The sequence below is a fragment of the Rousettus aegyptiacus genome, unplaced genomic scaffold (genome assembly GCF_014176215.1).
Source record: "Rousettus aegyptiacus isolate mRouAeg1 unplaced genomic scaffold, mRouAeg1.p scaffold_m13_p_11, whole genome shotgun sequence".
In the NCBI taxonomy this organism is placed as follows: domain Eukaryota; kingdom Metazoa; phylum Chordata; class Mammalia; order Chiroptera; family Pteropodidae; genus Rousettus; species Rousettus aegyptiacus.
The window spans coordinates 13,710,690-13,731,160 of NW_023416286.1; the positions used below are offsets into that span (position 1 = coordinate 13,710,690).

General features: G+C 34.0%; 1 protein-coding gene across 3 annotated transcripts in view; it reads left to right on the plus strand.

Annotated features, from left to right (window-relative positions):
• The window catches only part of FREM2 (FRAS1 related extracellular matrix 2), a 209,317-nt gene that overhangs the window by 141,273 nt on the left and 47,573 nt on the right, over positions 1-20,471 (plus strand). For all 3 annotated transcript variants that reach the window (XM_016161361.2, XM_016161362.2, XM_016161363.2), the window contains 8 exons: positions 2,220-2,417; positions 3,185-3,349; positions 3,903-4,085; positions 7,337-7,467; positions 8,837-8,995; positions 12,605-12,908; positions 14,984-15,115; positions 16,248-16,579. In XM_016161361.2, the coding sequence (XP_016016847.2) occupies positions 2,220-2,417; positions 3,185-3,349; positions 3,903-4,085; positions 7,337-7,467; positions 8,837-8,995; positions 12,605-12,908; positions 14,984-15,115; positions 16,248-16,579 (1,604 nt within the window). The remainder of the gene's footprint in view (positions 1-2,219; positions 2,418-3,184; positions 3,350-3,902; positions 4,086-7,336; positions 7,468-8,836; positions 8,996-12,604; positions 12,909-14,983; positions 15,116-16,247; positions 16,580-20,471) is intronic.

Sequence of the window (20,471 nt, forward strand, 5' to 3'; positions counted from 1 at the left end):
ATGTTTATACTATTCAAAGCAATTTACAGATTCAGTGCAATCTATGTAAAAATACTAATGGCATTTTTCATTGAACAAGAACAAATAATTTTAAAATTTATAAGCAATCACAAAAGACCTTAAATAGCTAAGGCAATAGAGAAAGAACAATGTTAGAGGTACCATGCTACTTGACATCAAACTATAACTACATGGCCAAACTAATCAAAATGGCATTATACTGGCACAAAAACAGACCTGTAGCTCAACAGGAAAGAGTAGAGAGCCAAAAAATAAGCCCATCTATATGGTCAATTAATCTAGGACAAAGAAGGCAAGAATACAGTGAGGTGAAGGACAGTCTCTTCAATAAATGCTGTTGGGAAAACTGTATAGATATATGAAAAAGAATGAAAGTGAAATACTTTCTTATACTATATACAAGAATAAACTCAGAATGGATTAAAGACTTAAATTTAAGACTTGAACTATAAAACTCCTAGAAGAAAACATAGACATAAACTCTATGATACTGTTCTTAGTAATATTTTTTTATGACTATATCTCCTTATGTACGTGAAACAAAATTAAATGGAACTACATCAAACTAAAAAGTTTTGGTGCAACAAAGTAAACCAAAGACAGCCTACTGAATGAGAGACAATATTTGTCAATGATACATCGATAAGGAGTTAATATCCAAAATAAAGAACTCAAACAACTTAACACCAAAAAAATAAATAAATAAATCCAATGCGAAAAAAATGGCCAATGGACATGAATAGTCATTTCTCCATTGAGGACATACCAATGACCAATAGGAACATGAAAATATGCTCAAAGTCACCAATTATCAGAGAAATGAAAATTAAAAACCACAATGAGATATGACCTCACACCTATCAGAATAGTCATCATCAATAAGTCAACTAATAACAAGCTTTATCGAGGACGTGAAGAAAACCCTCATGCACTGTTGGTGAGATTGCAAATTAGTACAGCTGTTATGGAAAACAGTATGGAGGTTCCTCAAAAGATTTATAATAGTACTACAATATGTCCTAACAACCCTACTTCTGGGTATTTATCCAAGGAAATTCAGAACATTAATTTGAAAGGTATATGTATGCCGATATTCAGTGTAGCATAATTTACAATAAGCAAGATATGGAAGCAACTTTAGTGTCCATTGATAGAATATTACTAAGCTATAAAAAAGAATGAAATCTTGCCAAATGTAATAGCATGGATAGATGTAGAGGGAAATAAGTCAGATAGAAATGCAAATATCATATGATTTCATTTATATTTGGAATCTACAAAACAAAATATAAACCCATAATTAGAGAACATTTTGATGGTCACCAGATGGGAGTGGAGGTGGGGACTGGGTAAAAAATGTTACAAGATTAAGAAATACAAATTGGTGATTATAAAATCATCATGAGGATGTAAAGTACAATGTGGGAAATATATTCAATAAAATTGAAAGTCAACTGTAATTGAAAAAAAAAATTTTAAGAATTCCCTCATTACAGAGGTGTTAAACCATATGGAACTGCACAACTCAAGACCCTTTAGTGTCAATAATCTTTTTTCACTTCTCAACACAAGACACTTTCTGTCATTTCCTAACATCCAGACATACCTTAAATTTCCTTAGTGAGGTGCCAAAAACATTTTTCTGAGATCACCAGACAATGGACACATGGCAAGGCTTTCTGGCACAGCACCACAAGGGAATTCTGAAAAATCTTCTACCATGTTTATTTTGATGTTGCTTGGAGCAGTCTAATCTTTTGTTGGCGAGATGTGTATTTAATTGGCATAACATAGGTGTCATCCAAATATTTTATATATGTATAATATTATACTCATTATAAACTTTTCCAACGTGGTCTGGATAAATTATATTTGTAATTATGTGTTATTCACATCAAAAAATTTTGAGAAGCTCATGAGTAAGCACCATATTAGATACAATATTTTAAAGTATCTAATTTATTCCTTTTTTTGCATTTCATTGCATCTCCCTACTCCACAAATTGGCAGAACAAAATTTCAAAGATAAGGTAATCAAAATGCTTAAAGTTTAGTCACTTGCTCAAGGCCAAAACACTGGCAAGTTCTTTTCACTTCTGTTGAATTATTCTTTCTACTAAACCATGTTTTCTGAAATGCCATTTTTGTTAAAAAAAAAAAAATTCTGTTCACTTTGATCTACATGTTTGTTTGTGCAGTGCCTAAGATGCAATTCAGAGAACGGGTATATACTGGCAATGAAAATGACAGGCAGATAGTTGCAATGATTCACAGGAATGGAGATCTCAGATACAGGTCCTCGGTGAGATGCTACACACGACAGGGGTCTGCACAAGTGATGATGGACTTTGTAGAACGCCCAAACACTGATATCTCCAGCATTACATTCCTCCCAGGTGAGTTTGAGCTTGAATTTTTTATTTTGAATTGTGGTAAGCCAAGTTTTTAACAAGTAAAGACATGCAAGTTCCTGATTTCAACAAGCATATTATCATAGTTTTATGAATGCCATATGATAATAAGGTGAGTTAGATTGTAACAGGTTGAATGAATGTCTTTTTGGTTTCTGTATCAACTTATTAATTGGTTTCCAGTGATGTATTATACTGTTTATTCAAAACTTATTCAGTGGTAAGGGCATATAACATGTATATAGAATTTACAATGTTGGTATATATTTAATGTTCAAATGACAGAAATGAAAGGAAATTAATGTCAGATTTTTAAAATGTATCCAGAGCCTTAAAATATTTAATCAATTTGATTCAGGAATTGTAATAGAAACTAGAACTGTGGTCAAATTAACAATGAGCAACCTGTACAAAGCTGCTAAATTTGCTTCCTGATCATAATGCTAGAAATTCATAATCAAAATTGGCATTTACTCTTTTTTCCTTGTTTTCTAACATGAGTGACAGGATTTAAAGACAGATATTAATGAAATTCCCTGTACAAGTAGTAGCCTATTATTGCATATGTTCAAATATTTAGTCATTCATTGAACAAATATTTATTGAAGGCTTATTACATGCCAGATACTATTAATTTGCATTGTTGATAAAGCAAGGAAAAGGCAATGCCTTCATGGTGCTTATGTTCTAGTTGAAAATGTATCTTTTTTTACCTAAGGGGAGAGATTGATCTGCTGTCATTATTGTTCTAGGTGAGACTGAAAAGCCTTGCGTCCTTGAGCTGATAGATGACAGACTCTATGAAGAAACGGAGGAACTCCGCCTGGTTCTTGGCACTCCACAAAGCAATTGTCCCTTCGGGGCTGCAGTTGGTGAACAAAATGAAACTCTGATAAGGATCCAAGACGATGCTGACAGTAAGAAGTCATTTCTTGTGCTCAACCATAAACTGGGAACTGAAATCTATCTGTGTTAAAATTTCAGGTGGCTTAGAAAATATCCCCCTCTTTTTGACTAGGCTTTTAAAGTGATTGAGAAATGGTGAGGGCAAAGGGGGCAGGAATACTTAAGTGAAATGGGGAATGAAATAAGCCATTAAAACCAAAAGTTGACGATGAAGAATATGATTTGAATCCCAAACATTCATACCTTTCCTCTTCCCCTTGGGTGTAGGTAGTCTTGGGCCAACAATTTCCCTCCTCCCCTCCCACTCTCAGTGGCCTGCTCCCAAAAATGTTTGGCAAATAGAGACTTCCCAGAGCATATACTTTTGGAGAACTGGTTAATTCCTAGGCTACTTGCACTTAGTTGTTTTTAACATACTCACCAATAACATCAGGTGAGGTGACAGAGAGAAACCAGGAATGTAATAGCAATTAAGCTTCTCCTACGTGGAAAAAACATTAGAAATGGGAAAAAAAAAAGCATTCCCCTTACAATTTAATTTGTCTTTGTTTCCCACAATTTTAGAGACAATTATTAAATTTGGAGAAAGCAAATTTAGCATCAGCGAACCTAAAGAACCAGGACAGTCAGTGGTTATAAAGATCCCAGTGATTCGCCAAGGAGACACTTCGAAGGTTTCCATCGTAAGAGTCCACACCAAGGACGGCTCAGCCACCTCTGGAGAAGACTACAACCCTGTGTCAGAAGGTAAGGGTGCTCCCAGAGCCTGTCTCCAGAGGAGTCATGCTCATATTATTGCTTGCACAAGTGACCTTGAGAAGAATAAGAGAAATATCCAATTGAAATAAAATATACATACTCTTTTAAACTAATCTCCTTCATAAAAATAGAAAATGGATTTTATTTCCTGGATTTTTCCCTTTTGACTTATAGGATATGTGTGTTAGAACTTATGGAAATTTGGAGTGGACATATTAAATAACTTTCTGTTTTGAGTCTACTTTAACTTTTGATGGGGTTTACCTTCACTATGGCCATAAAGTATTAAATAATGACTTTTCTGGGATATTTTATTACATTGAAAATGTGCATGATAGCTGAGATAATTGTCTATTTTAGTTTATATAAAACCCATAATCTAAAACTTCAAACTAGAAAATTTTGCATTAATGAAGGGCAGTAAAAAGGTGATAAAATACCAACCATGAAGACCAGACCATGGATTCTCTGGGCCTTAGGAGCCCGTTATGGACGCTTATCATCCATCTCATTTCTTTTTCAAACTTATGGGCCATTTTATCATTTAGTTTTATAAGTAATTAAAGTAAATCAGTCTCTCTCTCTCTCTCTTTTTCCCCCTCTTTCTCTTTCTCTCTCTCTCTGAATTATTGCTGACAGAATAGATATAAATGTCCAAAATTTAGTTTATGAAATATTTGGGATTCTCCTTATCTACTTTGTTTCTGATTTCCTACCTTACCCTACCAACAATCATTACTTTCTGATAGACCTTCAGGCATTCATCTTGATCTTCTAAGTTGCAAACACAATTTAGAAAATGATTGATAGTTATTACTGAGTCAGTTACAGTACAAAAGTTCATGGTACAATAGAAAAAAATAACATTTTCTACAGGGGAGTTTGTACTTTCTTTGCATATATGGTAAATGTTTGACAAATTACTATAAAGCTTCAAAGTTATTCTCATATTATTCTCTATGTAAAAAATAAAATAATATATTTGAAATAAATTGGGTATAGCCCAAATTAGAGAAAAATATTGCTCAGCTGCTAAATATTAAATTTAAAATATGTCTTTAATAACCAGGTTTTACATGAAAGAAACACTTTTTAAATATGCACTATATGACCTTTAGCAGAAAATGTTTTCCTTAGAAATAAAAGATTCTTTTTAGAAAAACAGAAATAAAATTATATTTATGTAGGAAACTGACAAATGAAGTCAGAAAAAGTAAAATAACATTAAAACAGGATGTGTCTCTTTTATCCCATAAATGTCAACATGCTATTTATAATATTTACAATAAAAATTTAATTAATCTTTTATGAGACAAATTCTAATTTTTTCTTTTATGGTCCAAATTAAGGTTAGCTTTTTACAAATAAACGGAAAAAATTAAATATAGAATAAAAGTTTAAATATTTTTGTGCTGAAAATATTGTAAAGTGACAGAGAAAACATAAAGCAATTGAGAAAACAACTATCACCCAGCACGTGTATCCTAGGAAAACAATAATTTAAACATTTACTTTTAATTAAATTTATAAGGGTGACATTGGTTAATAAACTTATATAGATTTCAAGTGTACAATTCAATAATACACCATCTGCATATTACATTGTGTGTTCACCACCCAAAGTCAAGTCTCCCTCCTCTCTCCTTCTCTCTGGTAATCACTAACTATTGTCTGTGTCCATGAGTTTTTGTTTGTTTCTCTTGTTTGTTTGTTGCTTTTAACCGCTTAGAAATTAATTTTGTGTAATTCAGAGGGTTACAAAACTTGATTGATTACAAGACAAGTAATGACTATGAGTGAAGCAAGGGAATTGGGGGTGGGGGGGGAAATGAAGTGATGGAAATGTTACTGAACCAGAAAGTCCATTCCCTGCTGAGAATAAAAAGCCTGTAATATCATAGCCAGCTGACAGTTGCAGGCAGACAAGTGCAAAAGTACTCAAAAATCTATACTTTCCTATGAAATCCCCCAATTTTTAAGTGTTAAAAACTAATTTTTTAATGCAATGTTACACTGGTCAAACCAAACAAATTGGTGGGCCAGAAATGATTAGCTATTTTCAGCCTCAGGAACAAGAACCATAAGCCATCTCAGGGTATGAGGAGTCTTAAGACTCAGAACGTGCTAATGCTTGTGGAAAATGGCTGTATCTAGAAATATAAATAATTTTAAAGATGAGTCTAGCTTACTAGCTCAATTTTTTAAAATATGTTTTTATAATTGGCAAGTAAAAAATTGAAGCAAGCAAAAAATTGAAGTAAGAAAAAATAAATTGATGATACATTTTCTTCTACCATATTTTAAAGGATTTATAAATTTGAATTATAATGATTGAACTGCAGTTACATCAGAAAGCAGCACCTGTTATATTCTTCAGTTGGAATGATTATGCAATATCTTCTTTATTTTCTCTTCTTTTGAGCCAGTTTCTCGAAAGATATAGTAAAATCAACAAAATAGTTTATCCAAATTTTATGGTACAGTCAGCTGCTTATTCGCAAGTTCAATAAAATCAATTAATTTTTACCATTTTCAGAATTTTTAAATGAATGGTTAAAAGGGATTTGCATAATTGATATTACGTCTTAAGACAATGAAATAATCCTTTTTAGTGAGGAGGAGCAGGACTGAGAAAGAAAAATGCCATCAATATTTATCTTTAAAAAGGTTTCAAAGTTTCCAAAGTTAACATCAACAAAAAGAAGTGTTTTTAATATATAATTTGATATGTTGATAAAATTTTAAAAATTTTATATCTAGCTTTTATAGATATATATATATAATGTAAATACTATTCACATTCAGTAATATCTATGATCATATTCATTTGACTTATGTCAAAATTCTAGGAAATAAGAGATGAGTTTGTCTGATTATATGAACTATTATATGAACTATTGATTGTCCATTCCATAATTCAGCATTTTTTTCCAACTGAGGCTCAGCAGATCAATTTAGTAGCTTATGATTAAACTTTTCTAATAGATAAAATGAAAATATTAGAATGTAATGCATATAGTAAGAATAAGTGATTTTTTAATACTTTTTATTCCATTTTAGTCTCTCTCTCTCTCTCTCTCTCACACACACACACACACACACACACACACACACACACAAATATACTAGACCACACTGTAAAATGTAGTTTTCATTGTGGGTCACTGTGAAAAAAAGCTTAACAAAAGCTCCTCATATTCATATGTAAAAGATTTAAAATTGTGATTTTGCATTTGTAGAAATTGAATTTAAGGAGGGGGAAACCCAGCACATTGTTGAAATTGAAGTAATCTTCGATGGGGTTAGAGAGATGAGAGAGGCCTTCACTGTTCACCTAAAACCCGATGAAAATATGGTAGCAGAGACACGGGTAAGTAATAAAATGCAGATATAAATTCACAACCAGCATTTTATCAGAGAAACTGTGTATAAGCATCACATAGTGTACAATAAAGTAATGGGACTCTACAAATCTTATATAAAGATGTGCTTGATCCCTTTCTTTCCCTAAACAAATTTTGTTCCTATTAGATTATAGTCAAGAAATCTCTCTTTCTTTGAAAAATCGTGTTTGTATAAATGATGTTCAGGGCCTCTGAGACCAAAATGCTAGTCCTAGCACTTTTTTTCTCTGTTTATTTAATTTGTATAGTATCAGCAACCATATTTTCTTCAAGATAAACATAGTTTCCACAGAATTTTGAGCTTTAAGCCTAAAATAATTTTTAAAATTAAATGATTTTAGGAACAGACCAATGTTTGTAATATCCATGCTTAAAATTACTCTATTTCTTTTACTTGTTTCACTATTAGTATCAGATCAAATTTGGAAAATTTCTTTCCTTAATTATTGGTTATCATTTCATAATTTTTACTACTTGATGGTATTTCTGCTATAGTGCCTTGCTTTTATTTAAAGTGGTATTTAAAATTCAAGAAATATGGCCAGGAAATCTATTTTATAAGTCTTGATCACATAAAAAATGAGTTTTTTCTTTTTAATTTTATGGAGCGTTGTATCAAACTCTGAGTGAAAGGAAGAGATTTACTCAAATCACTTCAAGTAATACAAGCTTCTTTTAAGAATAAACCTATAAATATAGATTTGGAAACTGTGATAATCATTATGATACATAATGGAAGGTTATTCAGGAGCTAAGGCAAATTTATCAGCGAGGTGTTCTGGTCACCTTACCAGCAGCACATGTTCACAGGTTCCTCTCCTGTCATGACTCGACTTCTCCCTTTGCCTGTACTTCAGGCTGTACTTCTGGTTCCTGCCCATTTAAAGCTTCGCTTTTGTTTACATTCACTTTAGCATAGGCCATGCTATCACATAAACTTTAGGATATACCTTGTCTCAGCATATCATTTAGCTTTCTTCCCACTATGAATGAATAGACTTTCTCATGGGTCTTCCACTTCACAACCCAAGACAGAGTTAGCTACTTTCATCACAATTTAGAGAAAAAAGTTGCAGCCCAAATTCTTTGTGGGCCACTGGGCCAAACCAGGCTGCCTTGGGTTCAGGTACCCTCCTCTGGTACCATAAGATATGACTAATGTGCCAAGGTCACATGGAGCAAACCACATACGGCTGTCACTCTGTAGGGGCTCTAGATATGACAATTTTCATCATAATAAAACCAGGGACTTGACCGTATAGTATTGTCCTATACAACAGAAGCACCAAGAGTCAAATATTTCAATAATCGCAAATAATTATCTTTTCCTTCTAGGTAACCAAAGCCATTATTTACATAGAAGAAATGAACAGCATAGCAGATGTCACTTTTCCTTCTGTCCCTCAAATTGTGTCCTTATTGTTGTATGATGACGCTTCTAGAGCTAAAGAGAGTGCTGGACCTGTGTCTGGATATCCTGTCATCTGTATCACAGTGAGTAGGAGAATGAGGAAAATTGTAAAATAATTATTTTATTTTATTTTTTCGACAGGCGCTCTTGAGTCCAAGAAATACACTGCTCTCGACTGTACTGCATATATGATCATTGCACACATGCTTGGTCTGTTGTTGTTGTTGTTGTTGTTGTTTTTCCTTTTTTTAAAATGCCAATTTATTTGTTTTTTTTAATTATATATATATATATACACACACACACACACACATAATTTTTAAAAACATTTTATTTCTTTATTTCCCCTTTCCCCCTCCCTTTTGGTAATCCCTAGTACATCTATTTCCATGAGCCTGCTTTTAGGTTTATATCCCACATATAAGTGATATCATGTGATTATCAACATTTTCTATCTGGCTTATTTCGCTTAGTATGACTATTTTAAGGTTCATCCGTGTTGTTGCAAATGGCATTATTTCATCTCTTCTTATGGCTGAGTAATATTCCATTGTGTATATGCTCCAAAGCTTCTTTAGCCAATCATCTTTCATAGGACACTTTGGTTGCTTCCATGTACTGGCCACTGTGAATAAAGCTGCTATGAACATCGGTGTGCAAATATCTTTTTGGATACAAGTTATCAAGTCTTTGAAATAAATACCCAGTAGAGAGATTGCTGAATCACATGGTAGATCAATTCTTTGTTTTTTGTCATTTTGTTTTAGGCGAACTGACCTCTGTCAGTATTTCCTGTAGTGCAGGCTTGTAGTGGAGAATTCTTTCAAATTTTGTATATCTGGAAAGGTCTTAATTTCTCCTTCATATCTAAAGGAGAACTCAGCTGGATACATTATTTTTGGCTGGTAGTTCCTTGCATTTAATAGTTTGAATATTTGATTTCACTCCTTTCTGGTTTGTAAGGTTTGTGCTGAGAAGTCCAATGATAATCTAATGGATTTTCCTTTATAGGTTATCATCTTCTTTTCCCTGACTACCCTGAGGATTCTGTATTTGTCATTGATTTTTGATAATTTTAATATGATGTGTCTTGATGAAGGCCTTTTTGAGTTGAGATAATTGATTTTTTTTATTGACTTCTTGAATTCCAAGCTCCAGCTCATTCCTTACATCCAGAAAATTCTCATCAACTATTTGTCTGTAAGTGCTTTCTAATTCCTGCTCCTTTTCTCCACTTCAAGAATGCCCATTATTCCTGTTTCCTCTCCTGATGGTATCAGCTTTCATTATTTTTTGTTCTTCTGTTTCTTCCTTCTTCCTTCTGATTTATTTCTAGATTTCTGTCTTAGATATCACTGAACCTTTCCTCCATTTGGCCAACTCTATTTCCCAAGCTTGTTATTTCATTTTTTAACTTTTTCAGGTTCTCCTTTATCTCCTGAAGGTCTAATCGGTTCTTTTTGAAGGTTTCAATCTCCTTTCTAAGGAACTCAGTCTTCTCGTCTAGTTGCTTTGTTAGTTTCTGAAATTGTTGATATGATTCGTTTTGGATATCACTGAGTTTTTTCAGAAGTACCATTCTGAATTCTCTGTCATTTAGGTTGCATATTTCTATGTCTAAAAGCTCATTTCTGGCATTTTTTCTCTCTGAGAAGTCTTGTCACCTTGGTCGTTTGTGGTGTCTAATGGACTATTTCTCCACCTGGGCATTAATGGAAGTGTGTTCTTCTTCCTCCCCCCTCCCCTCAGAAAGATTTATTATATAATGGTCCCTAGCCTGTTGCAAGTAAGATGTTTTTCTTTTAGTTTCCAGTAGGTGGTATCTAAGCCTCTTGGATCTCTGCTTTATATAAAGTGTTAATAATATCTTTTTTTTTTCCTTATAGATGTTTAATCATGCTCTCTGCCCTCAGTCTCAGTTCCTGTCAGTGTTATTGAAGGCTTCCATAGTGCTCGCTCAGATTCCCCTGGGGATCTCGGAGGGTATAGGGGGAGGGGCCTTCCGGGTTTGGGGTTGGAGGCTGCCATTCAGCCTCAGTTTTGCAACTGCAGCTGGTAAAAATGAACCATTGTTTTCTGCTGTCCCCACTTTTCTGCCATCCCTGTTTCTTTGCCCTCTGCCCTGATAATTAGTCACTGCTGCCAGCTACGTGGAGCTCACAGCACTCTCAGGCAGGACTGTTCAGGGAACTCACTGCTCCTTCTCCCCTCCCCTCCTCCTACAGGGAGCCCTGGCTGCAAGATGCAGCTTCTTTGTTCCTCCCAGTCCACCACCAACACCCAGTATTCTGACCTGTGGTATCTATTATATGCAGATCCCACGCTCAGACATGCTGGTGTATAGTCTGGGTGTTTTTTTTGAGTTTTAGGTGTTCAGCTTATTGTTGTTTCAAGGGAAGAGATTTAGAATGTCTCTCATGCTGCCATGTTTAATCCAATCTGTCAAAATAATTATTTTAAATAATTATAAGCTTAACAATATAGTATTGGCCTTGTCATGAACTAAAAGTGGGAAAATACTACAAGGTTTAAGCTTTGAACTTTAGAAAGGAAAATATAACATTAATCAAATAAAGTTCTCATTTTTATTCCTATATCCAACAAAGGTTTATTAACTGATGTGTACATAGTGTGTTCTCATGTTATCTCAGACTCTGTCACTCATAGAAAAATAAATAAGGGTTGAACTCTGCACTCAAGGAAATTAATAAGGAAATGAAAGATATATAAGAATTAGTTACTATAGGGCAAGATGTTATCATTATGAGAATAGTGCAGCTCCATGCCTGAGAGGTGGTTTGGGATGGTGAGATAGAATTTTAGTAGTGTAAGAGGAGTCAGATAAGTGAAAGTCATTTTGGGAAGAAGTGATTGCATCACAAGCTACATCTAGAAGACTCGCATAAAAAATAGCGTAGTATAACTACACTTTTACTTGCCTACTATTGACTCTAAATTATAAGCTCCTTCTGAGTAAAAACTAGAACATATTTATTTTTATATCACAACAGACCTGGTATAATGACCTACATAAAATAGGTACACAATAAATGTTTATTGACTTACAATGCAAAATAATTTGGTAACAAGTTATGTTTGGCGCCAAATTTAAATGTTATGTTAATGAATGTGGACTTTGTTTGTTAATGGTTAGCAGGGAGTTCTTGCAAAGAAGAATAGCATGAAAGGAGATTATGTTGCGTGTTACCATAGCAGCAGTGTGTCACTTGACTAGAAAGGCCCTGAAATAGGGAGGTGGTGCTGGAAATGGGAAGGAAGTGATCGACTTAAGAAACATTGCAAAAGAAAAATCAACGAAGTTCATTGATGTGGGGGGCAAGATGAGAGAGAGGAAGGAATTAGGGAAGGAGAGATGAAGGGAAAGAGAAAGAGAGAAGGAACAAAATGATCGATTGGACAACTCTGAGGATTCAAGAGTTGAAGAAATGAATAACACTTACTTGTATTAAGTTAGACGTGGAAATACCAGTTTGAAATGCAAGATTAGAGTTCATTAAAGCTATCATGGCTAGAAATAGAAATTTAAAGTTTCCATAAATAACATGTAGAAATGGGGGGTGGGGGGGCGGGGAAGGCTTGAGTGAAAATACTATGATAGAGAAACTTGAGAAGAATAATTTACACATTGTTCTATACTGTAGCCCTAACATGCTTCTTTTTTTCCCCCATAGGCTTGCAACCCTAAATATTCAGACTATGACAAAACAGGCTCTATTTGTGCAAGTGAGAATATCAATGACACTTTGACCCAGTACCGATGGCTGATTAGTGCACCCACTGGCGCTGATGGTGTAACAAGCCCCATGAAAGAAGTGGAGTTTGACACCTATTTTACATCATCCAAGATGATCACTTTAGACTCCATATATTTTCAGCCTGGCTCCAGAGTGCAGTGCGCAGCTCGAGCTGTGAATGTCGATGGCAATGAAGGCCTGGAGCTGATGAGCCCTATTGTAACCATCAGTAGAGAAGAAGGTAATACTTTGCCATTTTCACATTAAGATCACTGGACTACCATGTAATATTATAAATGTCTAATTTCTGGTTATTCTTTTGAATACTCCCATGTAGTCCATAATACTCATAAGTACTTGAAAATGATAACCTATTGCTATGATAGTCATTAGAAAACAAATATTCATTAGAATTATTCATTAGAAATAATCATTAGAAAACAAATATTTCCATACCACATTTTAAAATTACCTATCACATTCCAGAGTGTTTGCTGGCATATAACAGCTTTATGCTGGCAATAAGAAAAATAAGGCAAGATTTTTGTCCTTGAGGAGTTCATACTCAAGTTGAGGACACAGACAAAAGTTTAGTCTGGATGGGGCACCGAAATGCAAAAGTAGTAATGACACATAGTGGTTCAGGAAAAATTTCGTCAAAGAGGAGATGGCTTAATCTGAATCTTGAAAACAGGAGAAAAAAAATCATGAGAAACGACTCATAGACATATGAAAATAACATGGAACATTCTGAAGACTACAAGCAGAGAAGTGGGAGTCATATGAGAGGGAAAGATGGGAAACTCATAAAATGAAGCAGATGGTATGCAAGGGTCAGATCTGGACAAGTCAGCTCATATGCAAAGCAAAGCCACTCTGAGCTAGTTGTTGGATGAGTAGGAGTTTGCTGGAGACAAAAGAGAAAGGACGGTCTAGGTAGAGAGGTACCTATGAGTGCCCATATCTTGTTATGAGGGAGGTTGTATTCAGGGCTGGATCCTAGATACTTTGGGGGTGGAGAATAGGATATGGTTAAAGATAACAATTAAAAGATAGGAATTCTGCTTTGTAAATCAATCCTTCACTCCGCATAAGGATTTTTAAAATAACTTTCTATTTATAAGATTCTATTTCTAAAACTTCCATTTGTATACAATACTTTCCAAGCATAATTGTTGCATAAATAAAGGTTATATGTACCACCTCCCGCCATTATATAGTAAGGAGCAATATTTATTTATGTCATGTATAGTATACATGCTCTTTGATTAGGATTAAAATAAATGATGTTTTTAATTTTTTCTTAAAATAAAACTATTGCGTTGGTGCCGGAAAATTAAACAATTCCTTAAAATGAATGCCCTTCTTAATAAAACAGATAGCCTAGATGCTGAGACTGCCTCCAATTTCATTGCTATCTTAATAAATCCTATTTACTCTGTTTTGTACAAACAGAAAGGAAGTTATATATTACCTAGGTCTCTTAAAATTGTAATTTAACATCTTGATCCCCTCCATGATATTAAAATGAAAATGTCACAATTCTCTTTAAGTGAACATTAAGGAAAATTTTCATGTCAATTTCTTGAGAGTCACCGAGAGATAAATAGATGATATATTAGATGATAGATGATAGATGGTTAGATGATAATGATGATGATGATGATGATGATGATGATGATGATGATGAAAGATGATAGACAGATAGATAGATAGATAGATAGATAGATAGATAGATAGATGATTGATAGCTATAGATAGATGATAGATGAGACAGAAAGAAAATGAGTTATAATTTAAAATACATATAAGAAATTATATATAGAGAGAAAACTATATGGTTTGCTCTCTGATTCTAAAGAGACATTAGCTTTTTTTAAAAAAAAAAAAAAAGAGCACATTTTTAGTTTTATTTGCTTATAAGTAATGTATGTTTTATAACTAGTCATATTATTCTAGGTTAAACATCAAATTCACTCAATTAAAATACACTTTCTTTTTTCTATTGGCTTTCAATTATTCTTACTGTGTCTGTTCACACTTTGTTGAAATAATCATAATCTAGAATGTCCAGCACACATTAAGTCAAATTGAACAACAACTGCTGTTTTTAAAACTTTATAAAATACCCAAAATGTTAAGAAGTAGACACTAAATTGTCTGCTGTCATTTATTCTCACACCATCTTTTTCTGCTTCCTTATGTTATCTACTCTCAGCAATGCCTTAGTCCAAAGAGAATTATAGTGCCTATTTTAAAAAGTATTTTCAGGTGTTGTCTATTATCTTCTTTTAGCATAAATATGTTCATTTTTAGGTCTTTGTCAGCCCCAGGTTCCAGGGATAGTGGGAGCAGAGCCATTCTCAGCTAAGTTGCGCTACATGGGCCCTGAGGACCCAGAGCATACAAACCTTGTCAAGCTCACAGTCATGATGCCACACACAGATGGTAGGTATCTTGGATAAGCAAATCCGTGGGAGTGGTTTGGGCTCCTCATTACCTGGTTTAAAACCAACTAGACAATAAAAGCTCAGTTTGCAACTTGAACTTCAAGCCTTTCTGCTTCAACTGTTTCTGATTTCTTTCTGCCTCTTTTTAAAAGTCTGACAATTTAAGCATTCTCTAAAATTATATAAATTTAAAAGATGTCCAAACACTATGAAACAAAACATTAACATGCTAGCTTTTATGAAATAGCACAAATGTGTCTTCAAAACTCTTGAACTTGGACTTACGGTAAAGCATTTTAGTATCTCAATGCTCACCTTCAACATGTATTTGCTATTTCATAACTTTAATTTTATAAATCCCTCCCAATATTTATTATGATCACATTAAGACATTTCCTAGGCAATAAAATGAAATTTAAAATGCAACTAACAGCATTATATATTGTGTTCTCTTTCTCTGGGTACAGAAGTGTGGCCAGGATTTGTGAGTCAATAACTTTATCCAGACTTTATGAACATTTCCCCATATGCAGAAGACATTTTCAAGTTAGAGTCCACTCCACTTTATACCTGAATAAATTGTTAATATTAATTTTATTATTTGATTGTTAGTTATATGTTAAGTAGCTAAGGGGGGGGGGACCATTAGGGACTGTTAGGAACTACACAGTAGAATCTACCTCCCATAGGAAAAGGATGTCATTCTGCTTTGTCTGCTTATTACAAATCCAAGTTTGTGTTGGTGGAGAGTGAGGGTGTGTAAACAGGAATCTGTATCTCCTTGTTTTACAGGATAACATTGGTCCCACACTTGACTACCCTATCTCTAGGCTCATTTTAGATATGTAACTCAGGGGTGCAAACAGCTGAGGAGAGACCCATCAGGTGAAAAAAAGACCTATAGCAGTAAAAGAATAAGGGTGAAAGAGTCAAATAATATCTTAGTATCATTATGAAGATAGCTTTAATGTTCATTCCCAGTACCCTCAGGGGTCTTAGGGCACCACTTCAATAAATCACTGCTCTACAGTATTTTATAAGACTTGTCTTCTCAAGAGATAAAGAAAATATAATGTTCTAAGTCCTTCGCTATTAGTGAGAATGGTAACAACGATTACAATTTCTCGTAGGCATGCTTCCCATGATCTCCACTAAAGAGCTTTCCAACTTTGAGCTCACCCTCAGTCCTGATGGCACAAGGATTGGAAACCACAAGTGCTCGAACCTTTTGGATTATACTGAAGTGAAGACCCATCATGGTTTTTTGACCGATGTTACAAAAAATCCAGAAATAGTTGAAGAGATGTATCCTTACCAGTACAGCTCATCTATCAGAGGTTCTAGTACCTTACGATTCTACCAAAACCTGAACCTAGAGGCCTGTTTGTGGGAGTTTGTTAGCTACTATGACATGTCAGAACTTCTCACTGACTGTGGAGGCACCATTGGAACAGATGGACAGGTATGAATTTTTAACATCTGAGCTTCGATCACTGGTAAACCAATTTATTTTGTTCAGTTACATAGATTTGGGCTAAGTCCCAACTCCAGTTTTTCATCTTGGTGATGTAGGTCATTAGGTACAAGAGAGACCAAATAATTGGTATAGGTGGTGTGAAAATCTATGTCTATTTTTGAACAATGTATCAAAATGTATGTATTTTTTAGCAATGTTCCAACTCTGCTCTGATATTAAAATATCCAAATACTAATTACTCTTCGAAGTATACATGATCATTTTTTGTAGATACCAGTGATGTGTCACTAATCATCTAGTATAAGAATTTACAATCCTCAGGGTCAGTCTAGTTTTTCTCCCTCCTTACTATCTTTCTTCTACCCCTATCTTCGATCTTTCTCTTCTATCTCATCCTCTTTCTTGTCTTTCTAGTTTTCTTCTCTTTTCCTCCCTCCCTGTTTCATTTCTCCATCACTGAGGAAGTAACACTTACCAGGGCTTAAGTAATTTGCTCCATCATTTCTCCGTCAAAAGTATTTTCATTGAAAGCTCATTATTATTTCTACTTTAAAATCAACAATTCACCTTCATACACAAACAGACATTAACCCATAAAATACACACACACAGTCCTCCCCCCTCCATCATCAACAAAGTGGTTTAAAAAGATAAGGAAGGTCTTCATTAGTGGTTATAATAGAAAATATAAATTATGTAGGGCGTAGTTTAGAATTGTAGTAAGTATTTGAACTAAAGCAATGCTCCGTTCTAGCTGGACTAAACAAAGAGTTTATAGAAATAGGCTTATACATTACTGTGTTGAATCATAATCAGGATATATGATGTTATTTTAATATTTAGCCAAGGTGAAGCTAGATTTTTTTGGTTCTCTATTCCTAAAGTGTTAAAATATAAAACAAGTAGTAGCAAAAGAAAAGTAGATAACTCACTATCACTTTCATCACAGAGCAAAGCTGTAAAACTTAGCAAGTTTAGCTGGTGTCAGTGTTGAATGGCAGCCATGTACTATGTCTGGGAACTATTGGACCCAAAGGTAATAAGACATTATTTCAACCATCTCCTCTAGAAGCAGCAAAATATTCAAAAATTTGCATATATTAATAAAAATATAAAATAAGAACACCAAGAGAAAGACAGTGTGGAACAGTGGAATATTCCAACCTGCACACTGGAATCAAACAAATGTAGACTTAAATTTGGCTCCAATATTTTCTAGCTATGTGTCCTTGAGCAAATTACTTAAGCCCCGGTAAGTGTTACTTCCTCAGGTTCCTCTTCCCAACCTGTCTTTACTACCTGAAAAAAAAAAACACATGAAAGAAAAAAGTCCTATCCCCAAAATAAAAATAAAGACTCATATTAACAAACTTACTTCAACCTTTTTCTTTATATTAAAAGATCTCTGGTTACTTTAACTCTTTCTCACAGACTTTTTTTTTCAATTTGTTATTTAATCAATCCTTTTCTTTCTTGTCATTCTTGTTTCAGGATCTTTCTTATGTCTCAGGATCTATTTGCATAAACAAAATTAGCTATAGTCATAAGAATACATTTTTTCTAGCTCTTATTAAAGACACTGTACTGTGGACCTTCTCTGTGGCTCTTATCTAGTTTATAGTCTTGTTTTCATTCTCAAGAATGTTTTCTATCTTCTCTGGCAGCATTTTTCCACCTTTAATATATGCAACCTAGATAGCACTCTGGAGTGAAAAACCTGCACTTACCTGCTTAAGCCTTATCCTGTTATGCACGCCCAATGTATCGAGGGTATTTTCAAAACAAATTCTGCCCATTACTGTGTTCATCTCTCCAGCCAAATCTCACTTTCTAATAGTACTAACAATGACAATAATGATGATAGCATTTATTTAATGTTGAATATGTGCTTGCCATTCTTCTAACTATTTTACATATTTCTACATATTTCTATCCTCACAATAACACTCTGAGAAAAGTACTAATTTTGTCCCATTTTTAGAGATGAGAAAACTGAAGCAATGAGATTTCAAATAACTTGCCCATGTTCATGTCTTTTATAAGCCTGTGCTCTTAATGAAAGTATGGTACTTATATGGACATTTAATTGAATTAAAATGTCATTTAATTTGGTGAATGTGAGAAATGTATATGGTCACATACGCAATTGCAAGAAAGGCAAATAAACTTTTTCCTTTGTTCTGGGTACAAGAATGCTTCCCAACAGCAGTCATGAAAATGTGTACCAGATTATATCCCCACCTACTGTTGGTAAATTTTTTCAAATGCATGTCTCAATAGTGGACTATAGCTTTATCTGAGTACGGGAAGATCAGATTGAAATGAAAACATACTTTACGAGACAACACCTGAACACCGTTTGGTGAACACATTCTACTTTAGAATTTCATGAGCTGTAGTAAAAATTGTCAAAAATAAAGGTAAAAAATAAACATGGGCTAAATGTCTTCATAGCTGCTTCGTAGATTTGACCACTTCATTAAACAAAAGGAAGCCAATGCTGATCTAGTACTATTTGCCCTCTAATTCCACACAGACCTGGCCATTCATCTAATAGATGTTAATTTATTATATATATATATATATATATATATATATATATATATATAGATATATATATATATATATGTATAATTTATTTTATATATATATATATAATATATATATACTGTGTGTTCACCTCCCATTGTTAGATATCTTTCTGTCACCACATATTTGACCCCCTTGACCCCATTTACCTATCCCCTCACCTCTCCCTGCTAGTAACTATTCTATTGTCCATATCTATGAGTCTCTGTTTGTTTGTTCTGTTCATTTGGTGCTTTTAGGTTTTTAGGTTTATATCCCACATATAAGTGATATCATGTGATTATCAACATTTTCTATCTGGCTTATTTCACTTAGTATGACTATTTTAAGGTTCATCCGTGTTGTTGCAAATGGCATTATTTCATCTCTTCTTATGGCTGAGTAATATTCCATTGTGTATATGCTCCAAAGCTTCTTTAGCCAATCATCTTTCATAGGACACTTCGGTTGCTTCCATGTACTACTGGCCACTGTGAATAAAGCTGCTATGAACATCGGTGTGCAAATATCTTTTTGGATGCAAGTTATCAAGTCTTTCAAATAAATACCCAGTAGAGAGATTGCTGAATTACATGGTAGATCAATTCTTAGTTTTTTGAGGCACCTCCATACTGTTTTCCAGAGTGGCTGTACCAATTTGCAGTCTCACCAGCAGTGTATGAAGGTTTCTTTTTCACTGCATGCTCTCCAACATTTGTTATTACTTGTTCCGTTGATTATAGCCATTCTAACAGGTGTGAGATGGTATCTCATTGTGATTTTGATTTGCATTTCCCTAATAGCTAGCGATGTTGACCATCTTTTCATAAATTTGTTGGCCATTTGTGTGTCTTCTAGAAAGAAGTGTCTGTTCAGGTCCTCTGCCCATTTTTTGATTGAATTGTCTGTTTTTTGTTATTAATGAGTTGTTGAGTTCCTTGTATATTTTAGATATTATGCCCTTATCAGAGGTGTTGCTTACGAATATATTTTCCCATTGGGAAAGTTGTCTCTTTACCTTGTTGATAGTTTCTTTTGCTGAGCAAAAGCTTTTTAGTTTGATGTAGTCCCATTTATTTATTTTTGCTTTACTTCCCTTGCCTTTGAGGGCAAATTCCTAAAATCCTCTTTAAGCCTAAGGTCCTTGAGTTTCATTCCTATGTTTTCTTCTATGCATTTTATTGTTTCAGGTCTTATATTCAAGTCCGTAATCCATCCATTTTGAGTTAATTTTGGTATGTGGTGATAGACAACAGTCTAGCATCGTTCTTTTGCTGATGGTTTTCCAGTTTTCCCAGCACCGTTTATT